This window comes from Gallinula chloropus (genome assembly GCF_964237585.1).
Source record: "Gallinula chloropus genome assembly, chromosome: 1".
Taxonomy (NCBI): Eukaryota; Metazoa; Chordata; class Aves; order Gruiformes; family Rallidae; genus Gallinula; species Gallinula chloropus.
Genome location: NC_140085.1, coordinates 154,397,324 through 154,415,042, shown reverse-complemented (window position 1 = coordinate 154,415,042; position 17,719 = coordinate 154,397,324). Strand labels below are relative to the sequence as shown.

Sequence of the window (17,719 nt, the reverse complement as noted above, 5' to 3'; positions counted from 1 at the left end):
TCCAAATACCTTAAGTGATTTTGGTGTTGCAAACAGTCCAGCTGTTTTGTTTCCTAACTGTGGGAGGTATTTAGAATCATAGAACCATAGAATGGTCTGAGTTGGAAGGGACCCTAAGGATCATAGAGCTCCAACCCCCCTGCCACAGGCAGGGCCACCAACCTCCAGGCCTGGATCTACACAAGGCTGCCCAGGGCCCTGTCCAACCTGGCCTTGAACACTTCCAGGGATGGGGCATCCACTACTTCTCTGCACAGCCTGTTCCAGCACCTTTCTGTAAAAAACATCCCCCTAATATCTAATCTAAACCTTCCCTCCTTTAGCTTTAGTCCATTCCCCCTTGTCCTGCCATTATCTGCTCTTTTAAAAAGTTGAATCCCCTCCTGCTTATAAGCTCCCTTCAGGTACTGGAAGGCTTCAATTTATTTTGTGTATGTCCTGGTTCTGGCCAGGCCAGGCCAGTGCATCAAATGGTTTCTGTGGAAAAAATTCTGAAAAGCACAACAGAATACGTCAAGTGGTGCAGAATAGAAAGGATGTCATCAATGGTGATGACTGGTCCCTCTATGGAGAGCCAAGAATTAATTAATAAAATAATTTTCTCTGAATTTTCTCCCGTGCCCCCACCACTCCCTTTTAATAGGCGAAGTATTTTAAACCAGTTTGTGCTTTTCCTTAGATATAACTGGAAATGACTGCACAGAGAGCAGAACCGAAAAGCTCCAGTCAGTTTGGTGATGACAGAAACAGGTGCTTGAGGAAAGGTATATACTCTCTGCAGTTCCCAGCAAACAGCTATTAAAGGACTTTCTAAGCCAAGACTTGTACCTTTAGCATCGTATTAAATCCCAGCAATGAACCTGTGGTCCATGAATCACTCTTCCACCTCTTTCTTAAGATCACTTTTTAAATGTTGTACATTAATTTTATTCATTGTATTTAGTCAGTCATTGGATATCTTAAACCTGAAATACATGTTCATGTAGGTAACCTGTATGTTTTGTTTTGTTACCTTGGTAGGTGGACTTTTGTGGAAAATTGGTTCATATCAGTTGTGGGTTATTTTATGAGTTTAGGGTATGTTTTTAAAGAAAGAGCCTTACACGGAAAGAATTTGTGTCCTACCTACAGCAGATTTACTGCTGACATTAGAAACACATCACCAGCACAACCTGTAACCCTGACATTTTCATTAATCCCTTGCAATTAATTCCACTTGTGGGAAATTAATTGTGCTATCAAATTATTTAAACAGGGCCTTACCATCTCAGTACGACCTCCTTACATCTATTTTGAATTCAGATGGGGAAAAGTGGTTTTTAAAAAGTGTGATGAAATCCCCCAAATGAGTAATACATAAAATCATTGCAGAAGGAGACAGAAGGTCTGCAGTCATATTTAAAAGAATGTATCAGATTACCTTAACGATATCGGATCAGCATATCTAATCAGCAAATCTGAAGCAATTAAGTTGTGCCTATAAAATATGAAGCAATGTTAAATTTGTGTGAGATGAAAACACTGGGTGTGTAATGACCAATATTTCTTATGGTCAGGAACAATTGCAATGAATGAGAACCTGTGTAAGAGCTTTGTGCACTCTAAGCAAAACCAAGAGGATTCTGTTTGCTTTAGAAATTACTCCTTCTCATAAAAATATCTGAGCTGTAGTAATCAGGGGATACGCCACTTAGCGGGACTGACCAGCTCTCTGTTGCAGTCAATAATTTTCTCATTTGTCGTGGTTTCTTTTCCCTTTCTTTGGAGCTTTAAGGTGTTTGCTGTCATTGCAAAATATTGCACAACCTTTTGGTTACTAGAAAGGAAAAATCCAGACCTCATGGCTGAATCCCCAAACAATTGAAGTCCAAAAGACAAACATATTTATTTCAATTCATTATTTCTAAAGTTTCATGTTTTCTTAAATTGATTCTTATCTGAGGGAGGAGGCTGATTTATGATTTTAATGTATTACTGTCAACACGGTTTTTGTATTGATTTATTTTGCATGAAGTGCATTATGTGCAGGTAGACATTCATGTATACTTTTTATATATTCTTTTTTTGCATATACCTGGTTTGGAATGTCTTGACTTAATTTTATTCTTAGCCTTCTCAATCCGTGTAATCCTGTGGAAAGACACGGGGCCGAGAGAAATTTGTTAAGGAGACATGCCTTTGGTTAGTTCCAAGAGGCAGCTGTAAGTTACACTTTATTTTTCTTTTTCTAAAATCTGAAATATTTGGGTTAGCAATTAAATGAGCTTCCATGCTTTGTGAGAGGTGCCTTGGGGGAAGAAAATTTCAAAGTTCCTCTTTCAGGCTTGCAATTATCCCATGCAAAGTGCTGACCCTTCAGTTGACTGTGGAGGGGTTAATTCAGATCATTGGAAACCCTGCAAATATGGATGACTTGCATGGGATTCAGAAAGGATTCAGTTACCTAAACAGGTGCCTGCTGCCCTTTTAGATGCTGCAAGGCCATGGTAGATGCAGGCAGGACACAGGACCTACAGAAAACCTGTGGGTTTCCGGACTGGCAGAAGAAAGCCAGGCATGACTCCCCAGGGTGTCTCATATTGCACTTGGTGCCTATGTTCAGGCAACTGAACTTCACATCCAATTCTGCATGTCCTTGTATTCCAGAATTCCTCATATCCTAAACGAGGTTTCAGAGGGGTTGCTCTGATGGCTTGATCTCCAGAGATATCTGCCCTTTCCTACTGATAGTACTGACTGCTTGTTTTTGGGGAAGGAGGAAGGTCGATGTTGGAAACCTACTTGTAGATAGCTAAATTTAATGGAAAAAATAGAGGCAGCAGTATCATTCCACAGCACGTATCTATTCATGAAAACATATTAGGACTTCTTCTACAATTCCAGTTTGAAGACTGTCAAATATCCTGGCAAGTAACAGTTCATTTTACATTTGATATTTTAAGTTAATTTAATGCTCAGCTTAACTGAAAAGGTAGTGTTTCTGGAGCAGAATGGATGTTCTTTAGGACACAGAAGCAGAGATTTACTTCTTTTTACTGGCTTGGGAAATCCAGTCAGGCTTACTTGGTTGCCATTTGGTTGTGGTACTATTGTATCACACCGTTTGCTTTATTTCTGGGTACAAGCAAGCGATGCAGTTAATCTGGGGAGAGCGGGAGTGTTCTCAAATACTGTGCAATGAAGGTCTGTGCTTTAGGAGACAGGGAATACTGATTATTGTTTTAGATTTGCATCAAGTGTACAGTATGTTAATTGGTTAGACCACAAAAGAAAAGAAAAGCTCATTTCTCTCTTCTGATGCTGATAAAAATAATACTGATTGGCAGAGACTGTAATAGTGGTTTTTGAGTATCATAACCTGATTAGTCTGAAACAAGAAACTCATTTATCATAAATTACAAATCAATTTGCTCTTTCAAATTGTACTCTCTTCTGACTAACATAGCACTGTACATGGCAGAACCAGTTCTTCTGCCTGTCTTTTCATCAGCTGAAAAACTAGTTATAAATAATAAAAAAATAAAAGCTGTATCTTCATAAGGACATTAGAATCACTATGCAGACCTCTTTTTTGCCTAGTTTTCTTCTTTTCAATTATAAAAACCTATCTTTCTGGTTAAAGGGAAAATATTGGTGTTCAGAGATTTTATGTAGAAAAATAAATTAAGACAAAACCAGGTATTTCTTTTTGATGAGTTTTGTTCTTTTTTTTTTTCCCTGCCTGAGTGTAGAAGAAAATAGGTATTCAGTCTAAGTCAGGGCATCTAAATTCACTTTATAGAGACAAACAGTTGCAGTGAGCAGAACTCCTGTAACAGGAGTCAGAGAGAATGGGTATAATTAACTCTGTGGTGGTGCATGTCTTTCTTTGCTGGCTGGGGAACGTGTCTTTATACACAGATTTATGGCCAGACTTAGGTTTGGGAAGTGTGATTGCCACATCCTTGCAGCCCTTATGCTGCAGACCTTAGGATGAGCTAGGCATTAATTCAGCTGTCATTTCAACTTCTAGGGTATGTCTATCCTTAGACATACTCCTTTTTATTTTGCCTGTAATGGCTTGAGAAGCAGCAGTACAGCAGAGTTAAGACTCAGGGACTACCCAGGCTCCCTAGACCTGAATGACTATCTAAAAGTAAAGTAGCTGTGTTAACCAAGAATCTGTTAAGGCATGTGTCTAAATTCTTAATCCGAGCTGGTAAATTCATGATTACCAGTATGTGTAAGAGTTAATTACATTGGGTATCTGTCAGTATCATCATTATCATATGATACTTTTAAGTCGCACTTCCTACGATGTCCCAACTACAGGTTGTTTCAATGGATAGAAGATTGCTTGGAAAGCAATGGTGACTAAGCAATAATTCCTTTTTTTAAGAGGATTTTCATGCTGCAGGATGTGAGAGGAAAAGATGCTGAGAATGTTAAACAAGCTGATCTTGTCAAGCTGGGGTTTTTCATTTGACAATACTAAGACAACTACAACTTCAAGACTGGAGGACACCAGCCTTCTTCACCTGAGAAGCCTATATCTCAGCATTTACATAGCTGAAACCCAAACCACATAACATCTTTCTGGAGACTTTCGAGGAGAGGACACAGTTTCCCAAAAAGTCCCTTCCACTGCTGTGAGATAGCCCACCCCAGCTTCACCAGTGATGGACAGACATTGACGCTGCCCAGACTCCAACAGCTGGAGGTTTAACAACTGTCATGTCGACATAAACCTGCTCCCAGCAACATTAACAATTCGTGTGGGGTTTTTTTATGTTTGACATGCTCCAGAGGCATACTTTGGTTAAGACTTCTGACTTTGGGACATACTACCCTTATTAAATGTAGTTGTGACGGCTATAGAAACTGCATCCCCCATCCTTCATTTGGGGCCTGAAGTGTTCATACAAATTAAAAAATTTATATCAAAATGGCATCAGAGGTTCATTCAGTCTTCACCAGGTGGCCCAGAGAAGTTATCAATGCTCCATTCCTTGAAATATTCAAGGCCAAATTGGATGAGGTTCTGAGCAACCCGATCTTGTTGAAGATGTCCCTGTTCATTGCAGGGGGCTTGGACTAGATGAGCTTTAAAGGTTCCTTCTAACCCAAACTACTCTATGATTATTAAACATATTCATTTCACACATAATCTGAGGTAGTTTTGTTACATCTCAAAGCCATAAACTTTGTCTGCAAGTTAGGTTTTGGTCTCAATTCTTTCCACCTTAAATTACTCCAGTGGGCAAAATTAGAAATAACGTCTGACTTTATTCAGTTCAGTGTTTATACAGTTGCTTTAAATACACACACATAGTATAGGCAAGAAAAAGTGTTATTCTTCAATACATTTTCAAAATCTGCCTAAAATATGCACAGAAGTTTATCATGGGGAAAGAGTAGCAGCTTGGTATGTGAGAAAGACATGATCCTAACAACTTCTGCTGCCCACTTTTTGATGGACATGGGATAAAGACAATAGCCTTCTTGCTACAGATGTTACAAATAGCAGCTCGTACTTCTCTCAATGAATGTGCTGTTTCACCTTTACGATTCCTCCATAACAAACTTCACTGCACTTTTCTGTTTAAATCTTTGATCTGCCTCATTACATGCTAGCTCCCATGAAGTGTTAAACTCCTCCTTGGAGGTTATGACCACTCTGAACTCCCACCGAAAACAAAGCAGCTTCAAGCTTCCCAGAACTCAGGAACATTTTGAGATCCTTTTCCCCATGTAGAGTAGATGATAGGAAAAAAAAATAATTCTTTGTTTAATACTGGGAACATTTCTGCAGCAGTAGAAAGCTGCAAGTCAAGAGCTTATATTCCACAGTTTCTGTGCTGTTTGTGGAAAATCTTGCCACCTTAACTCACAACACCTCGGAAGGTCCACTTGAACATGAGAAAGAGGTGTATAGTTTCCATGTGTTGATAGTTGGCTTGCTCTTGAATTTTTTGGTCAGGCAACCTCTCACTCATTTAATCTGAAGTTCTTTGGATGTTTTCTTTACATAAGAGCTACAGGACTAATGTTACTGAATGTATCCATAAAAAATTACAGCTGCAAAAAAATTACTGCACTGGTTCTCTTAGAATTATATTCTTTTTCTCCACATGCTTAGGACGGCTTTCAATATGCACTCTTGAATTTTGAGAGACAAATAACGCATGTTTGCATCTGATTATTTCTCTCTGGCATTCATAAAATATCAAAAATATAGAACTCTATACAAACACTCATGTAAACAGTAGTGAAAGCAGTCCAGGATGTATCAGGGACAATTTTGTTCCACTTTCAAATGATTCACTTTCAGTGCAGAAGTTGATAATTTCTTACACTTCTAAAATCTCTGCCTGCTCCTTGTATGCAGCTGTCACACTACAATCGCTCCAGGCTTATGCCCTCATCTTTGTCTCTCTGCTCATGTTTCTAGCACCTAAAAGACCCCAGTCTGAGGATTCAAAGCTGTTACTTTCTATTACTTAGGGGAAAAAAAATAGAGTCAAGGTACCTTGCACTCGTTAAAATTATAGCTTTAGAATGAATTAATGCTTCAGGCAATTAGTACAGTGCAATGGCTTTAGTCCACCCCGACTGACCTAAATGAAACTTCATTTCATTATTAGCTTGTTCCAATTTCATGGTTAATTCATGTTCAGTGAAAGTCCTCCAACCTTATCAGATCTTTCACATCAACTCCTGTTGCTGCTCAGGCACTTTTACAAGATTTCTCTTTGGTGTGGGGGTTGAAACAAGCACACGAATTTGCAGGATCATGGGCTGGAGCTAGTACTGCAAATATCTGCTTGTTTCCTTTTTTTTTTTTAGCAGTAGCCCACCTTTACTCTGCCTTTCTTTAAATAAGCCTTAATAAAACATCAAATATTTTTAAGGAATTAGCTTCAAAACTGGATTCTACAACTGTGGCAGAAACCATGTTCAAAATCAAAGTAGAAATCTTTCAGAAGTTAATAATTTTAAGGTCTTACTGTACAATATCAGCAAAACTTCTCCTTTTGTTAAATATTTCCATAAAGCAAGAGTATTTGGGGAAAAAAAAAAAAGGTTTTAATACACTATGTATCTTATATCTTTTCAGCTGTTGGGAACAGAGGCAATTGTCTATTTAGTCTCATTTGATACAAATCCTCCATTTATTTTAGCGTGTGACGATGTTGACTTTGACTCTTCTTTCTCGTCTGTTTTCTCAACATCTGTATTTGTCTTGCCCCGCAATCTTCTGTAAACACGGTAGCCTGGGAATGGTTACATATTTAATATTAAATAAGGAAATGATAACAATTGTCTGAAAAAGACACTGTAGTAATATGTAGCCACCCAACATTTCCTTCCTTCTATTGCTAAAGCATTCCAACAACTCCATATAATTTCTTTAAAGCTATGTTTAATTATTTCATGTCAACAGTACTTATCGCTGGAAAAGTATATTTAGAAAATAATAAGGAAAATATTTTGGTGATCCAATGGTGCTGGACTGCTGTATGTTCCTGCTGTGTTCAGTGACTTTTGAAAGTATTGCCTGTCTCCACTGGGAAATATTTGGGCTCCTGGCAGGGACTGTGGGACCAACCCTTACTTCTGTATGAGTCCTGGTTGGCAGGAGTTGGGACAAAGTGGTTCCTCTGTCCTCACGCTATTCCTTGACAGAGAGATGGGAGTCAGGGCTGTGCCTCGCAGGCTGTGTCCCTGGGGCAGTGTTCTGGTGTTGGGTAAGGTGGCTGGTTTGGGAATGGGAGCTTGAGTCATAGTTAATTTTAGGTGTGAGGAGCAGGGACATGGTCCCAACCTCAATAGGTTGGTTGTAGTAGTAGCAGTGCCAGTCATGAGAGGTGTATATGGGAGGAAAAAGGGAATGTAGCCTCTAATGGAAGATATTTTCTCACATTGGCCATGATGCTAATGCCTGTTCTCCCAATGGCTAGTAGGAGGGGGGAGTTTGTGAGTGTTTGTGGGGACAGCCCTGTGGGGCAACTTTATGCCCAGGCATCCTGGAGTGGTGGAAGGAGATGAATTTATCCTTTCTCAGCCAAAGGTAATAACAACCCTGTGCTCAATATGTTCCCATGTGTTTGGTTGTAGGTGATGGAGATCCCCTCCCTTATGCTGAAAACAGTTGTCTCCCAAATCTTGAAGTGAGCCTTGTATATTCCTAATCATATACAGGGCACAGCACAATGGCAGTGCTCAGTAATCATTTGAGTCACTATTTACGTAATGAAATAGTTATTTTCTATTCATTTTTATAAATAGTTATTTTCCATTTGATGATTTTTATCCCTTCTTTTTTTCCTCCATATCCGTGAAAGATGAGACTGATAGTAATAATGACAATCCAAATGCTGTAATAGAAAATACTTTACCTCCCAAAATTAGTAATGCAAACAACAGCTGGAAAATGCTGTAGATGAGTGGGAAAGTAAACATCAGTTCAAGTTGCTCAGGAGAGAAAGACAGCTGTACTATAGTTGAACATAGCTGAGTGTTTTGCATGCCTGTTTCCAGAGACACTGTGCGACATCTAAAGGGAATAACACAAAGATAGTTGTGAAATAGCAGCCTGTGAGTTCTTATGCTTTTTAGTGATCTGGATAAGCAATAAACATACAGTAATGAAAAACTAAGAAAATTGTATACTCTAGTTTACATGGTCAACAAAATGCTCAAGTCATACAGCTGTACCACCAGAACACACAAAAATTATGGTAGTTCAGCAATTATAAAGGACTGTGGCACACGTGGCACTCAGTGTCTCCCTCTCTTGTGATGATGTTCTAAACTGAAGTCTGCTGAGCCTTCGTGAGATACTTTATTAAGGTCCTAACCCACTTAGAAGTCAGGTCTGTTTTACTCATTTGGAGTGTAGGGCGTGGCCACACAAGGGAAAGATGTGTGAAGGAGGAAATAGTATAATCAGAATCCATAAATAAGTAAATGCACACAAGAAAGGCTTTATCTACACATAACAACAGAGTTGGTGAATGAGTGACTCTGAAGTGTAATTAGTGTTTAAGAAGCATTCTCAGCATTGATTAATCATTAAATAAAACTTTTTTTCATAGCTGAAAATAGGGTAGAGATCTTTGTCACAGACAATTCCATACCTGTGCCAAGATAGACCAGCTACACGGGCCAGAAAGAATCCCAGAGAATAGCCAGCTGCTGGGAATATGGTACCAATGATCCATAATTTGGGTGAGATAATCCAGGAGCCTTTGTAGAGTACTCCCCCAACCACAGCAATGAGCACGATAAGGACTGCTCCCAAAATGGAACCAACCTGTGAGGAGAAAGAGGAAGCACTGTATGACTGAGACCCCAATGAAATTTAATGGCATCAAACAGAGTGTCAAACCTGCTCATGAGTGTCTTTGAGTCACTGAAACATCTTATTAAACAGAAACCCTAAAGTTAACAGCAATGTAATCAATGCTTGCAGACAAATTAGGTAGCTGCCATTTTTCCCAAGCCAGAGATGTACTATGTACTTCAATGTGTGACTGCAGATATAGATGAAGGCACAGCTGTAGTAGGTATCTGCTATAGATACCTGTAGAATTAATCTCTTGAAGTCTTGTCCATAATTGTACTTAGAACTGGAGATTAAATATAATTTCACAGGTGTGATGTGTGCAAGGAATGGTGCATGCAGAGAAATTTCTCCTGAGTTGTTGGAAACTCTCAGCCTAAAAGCTGGTATAATGCACTTCTCTTCCCCACTTTTTGGGCAGTCACACCCTGGTGCTGAGTACAGCGTATATTAACTACACACTGGATAGTTAGTGATAGGAGATGATTTACCAAGTGGAGGAGTAAATCTTTAATGTGGCTGAAAAATTGTGTTTGAAAAGTGGCTGTGAACTTGTACAGCATTTCTACATAGACATTGACACTGAGCTGGTCTCATTTCCTGTGGCTGAGCATACTTAGATCTTTAATGCTGCTTGCCCAAAAAAAAAGGGATAACTTGCTCTCTTGTCAATATCTGAGTGAAATGTTTGCCCTTATGACATATGTTGCCAGGGATTTCACCAACAGACTAAAATTTACGTTCCCATTGAACTGGCTTCATCAGTCTTTGGCTGAAGCCTCTTTAAGAGCACTGAGCAAACCAGTACTTTTGTTTGACTGAGCTATTAGCCACACACACATAGGAAAAAGAAACATGGTCTGGCCATGACAAGCTCTTCGATTTCACCTGGCACGCTGTCTTTGTGCTCTTATCTCAATTTCTCTCTATATGGACCTTAAACCGAGAGCTACGGCTCAGTCTTCACTTGATGCTTCATTGTCCTATGTAAAACAAACTGCCAGTGGACCCTACTGTGGGTTGCTCACCCACTTGACAAGAAAGAGGATGAAATGGTGTTTTGCTGAGAGATCAAGTGTCCTTTCATGTGAGTTCAAGTCTGTGCTTTTCCCCCTAACTGATTTAATAGGAACAGCATAGTTTTGAAGCCAGCATTCAATAATATGCAAGTTCATAAGTCAGCTGTGGCAGTATTAAAAAGTACAACGCAACAAACTATCAGTTCAAGAAAACAAATGGACTTAAAAGGACCTTATTTGTGTTCTATGCTTCTGGACTTGGTGGCAGAGAAATGACAAAAAGTATAGGTAGAATAACAAGTTGCCAGATTAGTTTTCTTTAAGAAACTTTAGAAACTATATGTGTTAACTAAAAATAGTTAGCAAAGGCTAAGGGTAATCAGCATGCCTGTCAATCACTTTAAATCTAAGTGAATGTTCAGAAAGATTAATTTGCTATTAACACTAAACACAGCTAAGTTGCTATTACTTTTATTTTGGTGAGAAGAGTTGCTTTTTTTTTCAAAATCACATATTTTTGAGGCATCTGAAACTATCTTGCAAAGATAGTTGAATTTTGTGAATAGGCTTGTTAGATTTTTTTAACAGTTGGAAAATTTTCAAAATATTTTTTAAGTAAAAATGGGATTTGCCCCCCAAAATTGATAAACTGTTTTAAAACTAGAAAGGGTGGGTTTTGGGTTTTTTTTTTAAAATCCAGAATGTTTTCACTTTTTTATTACTTCGTAGAGAAAAAACTGCTTCCAGTTGACCTGAATGATTTTCCTTCCAATTTCAGTTTACTTTATAAACTGAACTCACTTAATAACACAGTTGTAGCCAAAGACAAAAGCCTGTTCTTTGGATAATGATGGCTTCTAATAATGTATGCAACCCATGCGTGTTTGTGTGGAGGGAAAGCAATATATTTCTGCAGCATCTCACTTTTTTTTTTCTGCTGAAAACTTCCCAGCACTTATGAAGTCAGATAGTAATACTATGAATAACAATGTACTGCTTCAGTGGTGTCACCAATTCCATAATTTGTCTATAATTACTAATGCTTCATGCTTATATATCCTACCTTAAGTATGATTTTTGCTTTACTCGGCCATTTGTGGTTTACATATATTCCAAAAGAAACAGGAATCACAAGAGCTACCAGTGAAATTCCTGTAAAAAGAGAAGAAAGAAGAAGTTAAGCCCGCGCGTTGGGTGGGAGTTCAAGACTGAAGGACAGATGCGATGTGGAGCGACTGGGGGTATGGAGCAAACCTCTGGAGGATGTTTCTGGTATGCACACCCTAGAGCATGTGAACATACTTTACCCACACCTGCCCATTTGCTTTTCTATAGAGTCTGTTATCTTTGGCAGCCTGTTGAAGTAATTGCCATTCTGCTGAGCTACACGATCATTCACCTGCATCAGAAAGGCAGGCAGAAATGTGAGCGTTCTAATCATCACTATCCTGTGATGTGAGTAGCTATATTAAATGTTCATTTTGTCTGCAGGTGTTTCGCTACTGTACCATATCAGCAAACGGTTTAGAGCCTCTTTTGTTTTGGCCTTCCCCCTCCAGTATTTATTTTGAAAGCATAAGCAATGCATGTGATTTTTCTTTCCTTGGGACAATGGGAAATGAAATTGAAGAATGCGAAAGTGACTCTGCTGGCTTTTAAGATTAGCACAACAAGGAACCACACTTGATAAGCACTAGGGCCACAGCTCTGCAAAGCACTGGAGCATGTATTTCTAAATACTTTGACTATTTTCTCTTTGTAGCTGGATGAGATTTTTGACAGGAAGTCAAATGAAGCCACTTCTGGCGGTGTAGATTGCAGCTTTTCAAAGAGACTCAGCAGTTTTAATCACTCGCTTAATTATTCACATGTGCTTAGGTACTCTGCCAGATTATGGCCTCAGCACTTAGCACGTTGCAGGATTGTGCCTTAAAGCTGCTACAAACACTTTCATCCAGGGGAAACAGCTATTCCTGTACAAATTATTTTATATTCTTATCTCAGTACCACGCAGGTCTCCAAACCTTTTGGAAAGAAAAGCATGCATGATCTTGTGACAAAAATCTGTGCCACACTCATAATGACTTCAAATCTTTGTTCTGCAGAGCTGTGGATGACGTGGCATGATCTAGGTACCTAATTCCCATGGAAGTTACTGAAAAGTAAGAGGATGAATGTTTAAAATAATCTCAGGTTATTTCTTCACAACTCTACAGGATGATGATATAGAGGTGGTTATTATTAGGGGGATGTTCAAGGAGAAATTCAGAAGGAAAAGTGGTGGTTCACTGGACTCACCAATGCTGTTATAGGGGAGTACAATTGCGTCAGAATCAGTCCACATCTTGGTGTAAACAAAGAGGCAAAGTGGCATCATTCCCATTGCAAACAGTGTGGAACAGGTTGTCATGCTGATGCTGTAAAGAAATTGGTTAGAGTGACAGTTCATCTCATGATAGCCTATTGCTGTTCTCGCTTGGTTGTTTCTCACCTGATCTAGTGGAGGGTGTCTTTCCCCATGGCAGAGGGGTTGGAACTAGGTGGGCTTTGATGTTCCTTTCAACCCAAACCAGTCTCCGATTCTATGGTTCTATGATTTTCTTATCACAACAGCTTATGAAAGGTTGGGCAAGGTTACAGTCAATTTAACCTGTATATCAGGTTAGAGAAAAGCTAAATGGAAGGAATGCCTTCTGCTGAAAAGGAACATAACATAAAATATCAGCCTGTTCTGCAGCCACAAAACAATAACCTTCAGTGCAAATGAGGCAGTCAGACAGGATGCCATCAGGAAGGTCTGTTGGCAAGTCTGTCTACATGTTGCCTTTCGGGCTGGCTTCTGAGAGGGTGGCAAGCTGAGCAGGGTCAGATGGACATCAAATGGAGCTTTCCACTATAATAGTGGTTCTAGAATGTTAAAATTTCACTGCAAGATCAACAGCATAACCTCAAAATATTTCATCAGTTAGGAATGGATGAAATTCCCATTCTAGGATGAAATTCTCTTTTCTGGCTTGTGTTGCTCTAGACCAAAAACTAGGTGCTGAGAATTATGCAGTGAGATTGAGCATAAGTATTGTTGCTTCGTCAGGTTGTGCAAAGACATTAATGTTTTCAAATACAAAGTCTTGAAACCATCATGTTTGATACACTTTCTACTAAAAGATGCATTCTGTGACAGGAATGAAGAAGGGGAAAGGGCAAGATGGATAATATGAAGAGGAAATTTTCAGAATCTGAGCAGAATAGTTATAATTATGCCTATAAATCACACTCCTCTAACATAAAATTAGCATGTTCTAATTAAGGGACTTTGGAAACTTCCTTATGACCCTCACTTCTGATTTTTCTATCACTTGCCCTCAGAAAAGGGACTACTGACCCCATTCCACAAACTGGGTGGATCCAGAGAAATCTAGGACAATACAGGAAATACCTGTGTTAATTTTGGTTCCTGTCTCTCTCTACTTCAGAGTCATTGAACAGAACTTTATAGGAGCTTTTAGCAAGGGAGCTCCTACACACAGAGGAAAAAGGACACTGGTGTACAATTAAGGTCAGGTGGAGCCCCAAATGGATAAAATAACTTATTTTTCCTACCTCCATATTTCCTACATCTTCTTACTGTCCCCCATATCTACATCTTGCTCCAAAGTCTGCACGTTTTCTAACCCCAGTCCCTGTGCTCACAGAAGCTCCTGAGGGAGCTGTGGAGGAAAGGAGATGATGTTTCACAACCAGTTATTCTTGTGAAATATCAAGAGATGTCTCTATGGGAATCTTTAGTGGATATCATCTGAGGCTAAGTTACTGACAAAGGTATAAAACCTCATACTTCACATCCCTGTGGTTACATGAGCAATAGAAAAGTAATTCCTGCTCTATTTTGTAGTCTGTTTGCACAGGGACGTTTTGAAGCAGGACTGTAGATGAATGTGATGGATTGTTATGTATAAACATAAAATATTATCAGCTAAAAACCAAAACCTTGTCTGATATAATGGGCATGCTTTCTATAACATTGTTCTGGTTCCAGAAACCAGGCAAGCTGCTTATATTAATATTATTTTATCAAGGTCTGAAGATGCTTGCATTGTCGTCTTTGCTTTACATTCCCTATCCTCTGGTGCCTGCCAATTATTGCCACAAAGTTTCTGACCAAAAGTCTCGGACTTCTTAAGGTAAAGGTCTTTACCTGAAGAATAACCTCTAATAGGTATTTTCAATTTACTTCACCCTCTACCAGTGTCATGGGTTATAAACCCCACTCATATTTATAGCATTATCAATTTGGATTTTACCACTGATTTCAGTGGCAACGCTCTGAACACACAGAGATGAGAAAGCATAGTTTACATCAGTGTGTTCTTCCAAGGAAAGATCAGGACAGAATTTCAGACTGGTGCTGGATATCTTTACATCTGTGGTTTCTGTATTTATTGGAAAAAAAAAAAAAGTGTTTTACAGTTTCTAATGTTATAAGTCTCTCCTCCACAGTGAGGAAGTTGGTGATTAGCGGAGCTGACTTCATACATAATTTGAAAGCAGGTATTACATTAACACCTGTGTGTGACAGAAAAATTCAGTATTTTCAAAGGATGGAAAAAATGTCTTATTAAAGCTACAAATATTAAAATTCTTAGTCTATTCACCCTAGCTCCACATCTTTCTTACTTCTATGATTTTTTCCATTTCTAGTTCAGACTGGTATATGATAAATTGGGCAAATGCGCCAATTTATGTTACTCTGTGGGAAACAGAGAAATGATCCTGTTTATTTTAGAGCAAAGTAATCAGAATATAAAATCAAAAAGATGGCTCATTTTTAAAGGCTCTTGGAGTTAATGAACCCACCATGGAATTTGCATCAAGAGTAGGGTTCACTTCTCTTGTGTGTTTGATGTCCTAGGCCATGCCAGGTGCCTTACATATCTGTTTCCGAGTTCAGAGCACCCTGTCACTGAGACCATCTCACTTAGACACAAAGAAATTTTTTCACTGCACCGTATATGCAGGCTGACTTAGTCAGTGGCTTCTAACCTGTAAAATTTTCCCTCAGTTTGAAGATGGAGCAGAAGGTGCCAGGAGCAGATAGAATTACTGCAACTGATTTTCATTTGTATTAGTTCCCAAAGAGAAAATCTATGCCTGCCTGTTCATTGTATAGAACACAAAAGGAAGGGAAATATTTTTCTACAGGTGGTCTTTTTCAAGAAACATTTCTTCAAGAACTATTGCATAGCTACAATTTTGTGCACAGGATCCAAGTCCTAAAATCCTTTGGGTATTTGCTCTTGTTGGGGTTTTTTCTTTTTCTGTTTTTTTTTTTTTTTTCTTTTTCACAGAGCAAGATCTTGTGAGCAACAAAAACACAGAAGTATCTAACTTGGACAGAGGTTTCATAATCCTTAGTATCTTGGAGGTCTTCATCAATGTTATTTTCAGCAGCATCTGAAGATTTACAATAAAGACATTTTCCAATATACTCAATTCTGTTGTGCTATCTTCCTCATGAATTCTCAATGAACCAAGGTTATTTGCTATTCTGCTTATATTTACTGCTACTGCAGTAACTAAACATCTTTACAAGCAGGAAACTTCATCATGCATGAACCAGGAAGCTAAGAAAAAACCAGTCCTTTTGAATACAATGTTTACACTGTAAAAAGCCAAATAAACTCTTTAGAAACCAGATGCTCTTACCTTAGGTCCATGTCTCCATCCACCCAGTAGGCAATGACATTGGAGGCTGTGCCCCCTGGACAACATCCCATGATCAGCACCACGACAGCTTGAATAGGAAGCACATTAAAGGCCAAGGACAGCAAGAAGGCTGTGAGAGGCATAATTCCAAACTGGCAAAGGAAACCCACAAAAATACCCCAGGGTCTTTTTATGTGGCCCCAGAATTTCCTAAGCTCCACATTGCAACCCATGGAGAACATCACCAAAGCCAGCATGATTGTTAGAACAGTACTTAAAACTACGCTCAAAGTCTCATTAAAATTATCTTCTGGTAACACGCAAGAGGTGCCATTGCAAATAGTTGCATTTGCTGGACAAGCTGTGGAGTTTTCTGCCAGAGACCCAGCATTAAGTTGCCGGGAAAGAAGGTACGTCTGCATTTTGAAATGCAGAACTGCTTCATACATCCAAAGCAAACTTTCAAGCCCGTGTAACTGGTTGTTTGTCAGTGATTCCTTTTAAATGATCCAGGAAGCAATAAAGTGCAATAAATACTTGAATACTCTTACTGTTCTTGAAGGGTTTGGCACAGTGCTGATTCATATAGTTATAAAAGTTGCACTTGCTCGGTATGGTGACAATTAATCATTTATTCATATGATAATGAGGAATTCCACATCAACAGAATAGCTGTGTTAATATTTAAAGGTGTAAAGGAGGCTTGTGTTGCACATAAAATGAGACTCAGAGGACGAAGAGAAAGTTTAGACTTCATTCTTTGAATTTCTTGCATACTTTCAGAGCATCTGATCATGCATGCCCTCTCACCGGCATTACAGGGGTGTGTGGGGTGAGCGACCGAGACACGGGTAGCCATGGGTACAGGTCCCAAGCTACAGTTTGAGGCTGCAACTTTTTCTAAGTGATGTAGCATTCACCGTGACTCACAGGCTCATTTGAATGCGGTGGGGTCCTCATTTGGTCATAGTTCTAGTATAATGAAAGTGATGACAGATGTACAGAGATAACTCTAACACGGGATTGCGTGCACGTTTGTGTCACTTTTGGATCCCAAATGCAACTTTTAGGTACTCTTTCTGATTCCTTCTCAGCTTCCACATAATACTGAGGATGGTGAAGATCCCTGGCTGCAAAGCTTCTCATGATGCAGTCTGCTGAAACAGCAGTATTTTTATCTTTGGCACACACAGAAGCACTGCTGTATTGGCATCTCCATAGCCCTCCAGCCTGGGCACTGGTGGCTGCTCTTCACTGCTTGTTTTGTTCATTGCTCCTTGCCATGTCCTACCTCTGCACTGAGCTTATCAGCAGGAAAAAGAAAGAAGAGGGGAAGGGAAGGAGGAAGACAAGTAGCCACATGCTGTGCTCATTTGGGTGGCATGGAGATTGACAGTCCTTCTGGACCCGTGTGCAGCTGGTCCAGTTACACTTAGCTCCAGCTTGGGCTGGAAATGGTGGGCAGCGAGAGGAGGAATGTGGGGTGATGAGGGAGTAGGAGGGAGGAGATGTGTTTTCTGAACCAGGCATGGGGAGCAGGCAATGGGACTGGTGTGCTTCTGTGGACCTGTGGTAATCAGCCAAAACAGGCCATGTCCCCTTCAGCACAGCAACATGTTCAGTATCTACACCAGAGGTGAGGCTGTAGGTGACCTTTGCTGTCTGGTATGGC

At 39.5% G+C, this 17,719-nt stretch overlaps 1 protein-coding gene across 1 annotated transcript; it reads right to left on the bottom strand.

The window, feature by feature from the left end:
* Positions 1 to 7,119: 7,119 nt before the first annotated feature.
* On the bottom strand, positions 7,120 to 16,469 carry SLC10A2 (solute carrier family 10 member 2; the record flags this gene model as incomplete). Its single annotated transcript, XM_084274333.1, has 6 exons — positions 7,120 to 7,253; positions 8,379 to 8,536; positions 9,120 to 9,295; positions 11,408 to 11,496; positions 12,643 to 12,761; positions 16,048 to 16,469. 6 exons carry the CDS (start codon positions 16,467 to 16,469, stop codon positions 7,120 to 7,122), a joined length of 1,098 nt encoding a protein of 365 aa, XP_084130459.1.
* Positions 16,470 to 17,719: the final 1,250 nt, after the last annotated feature.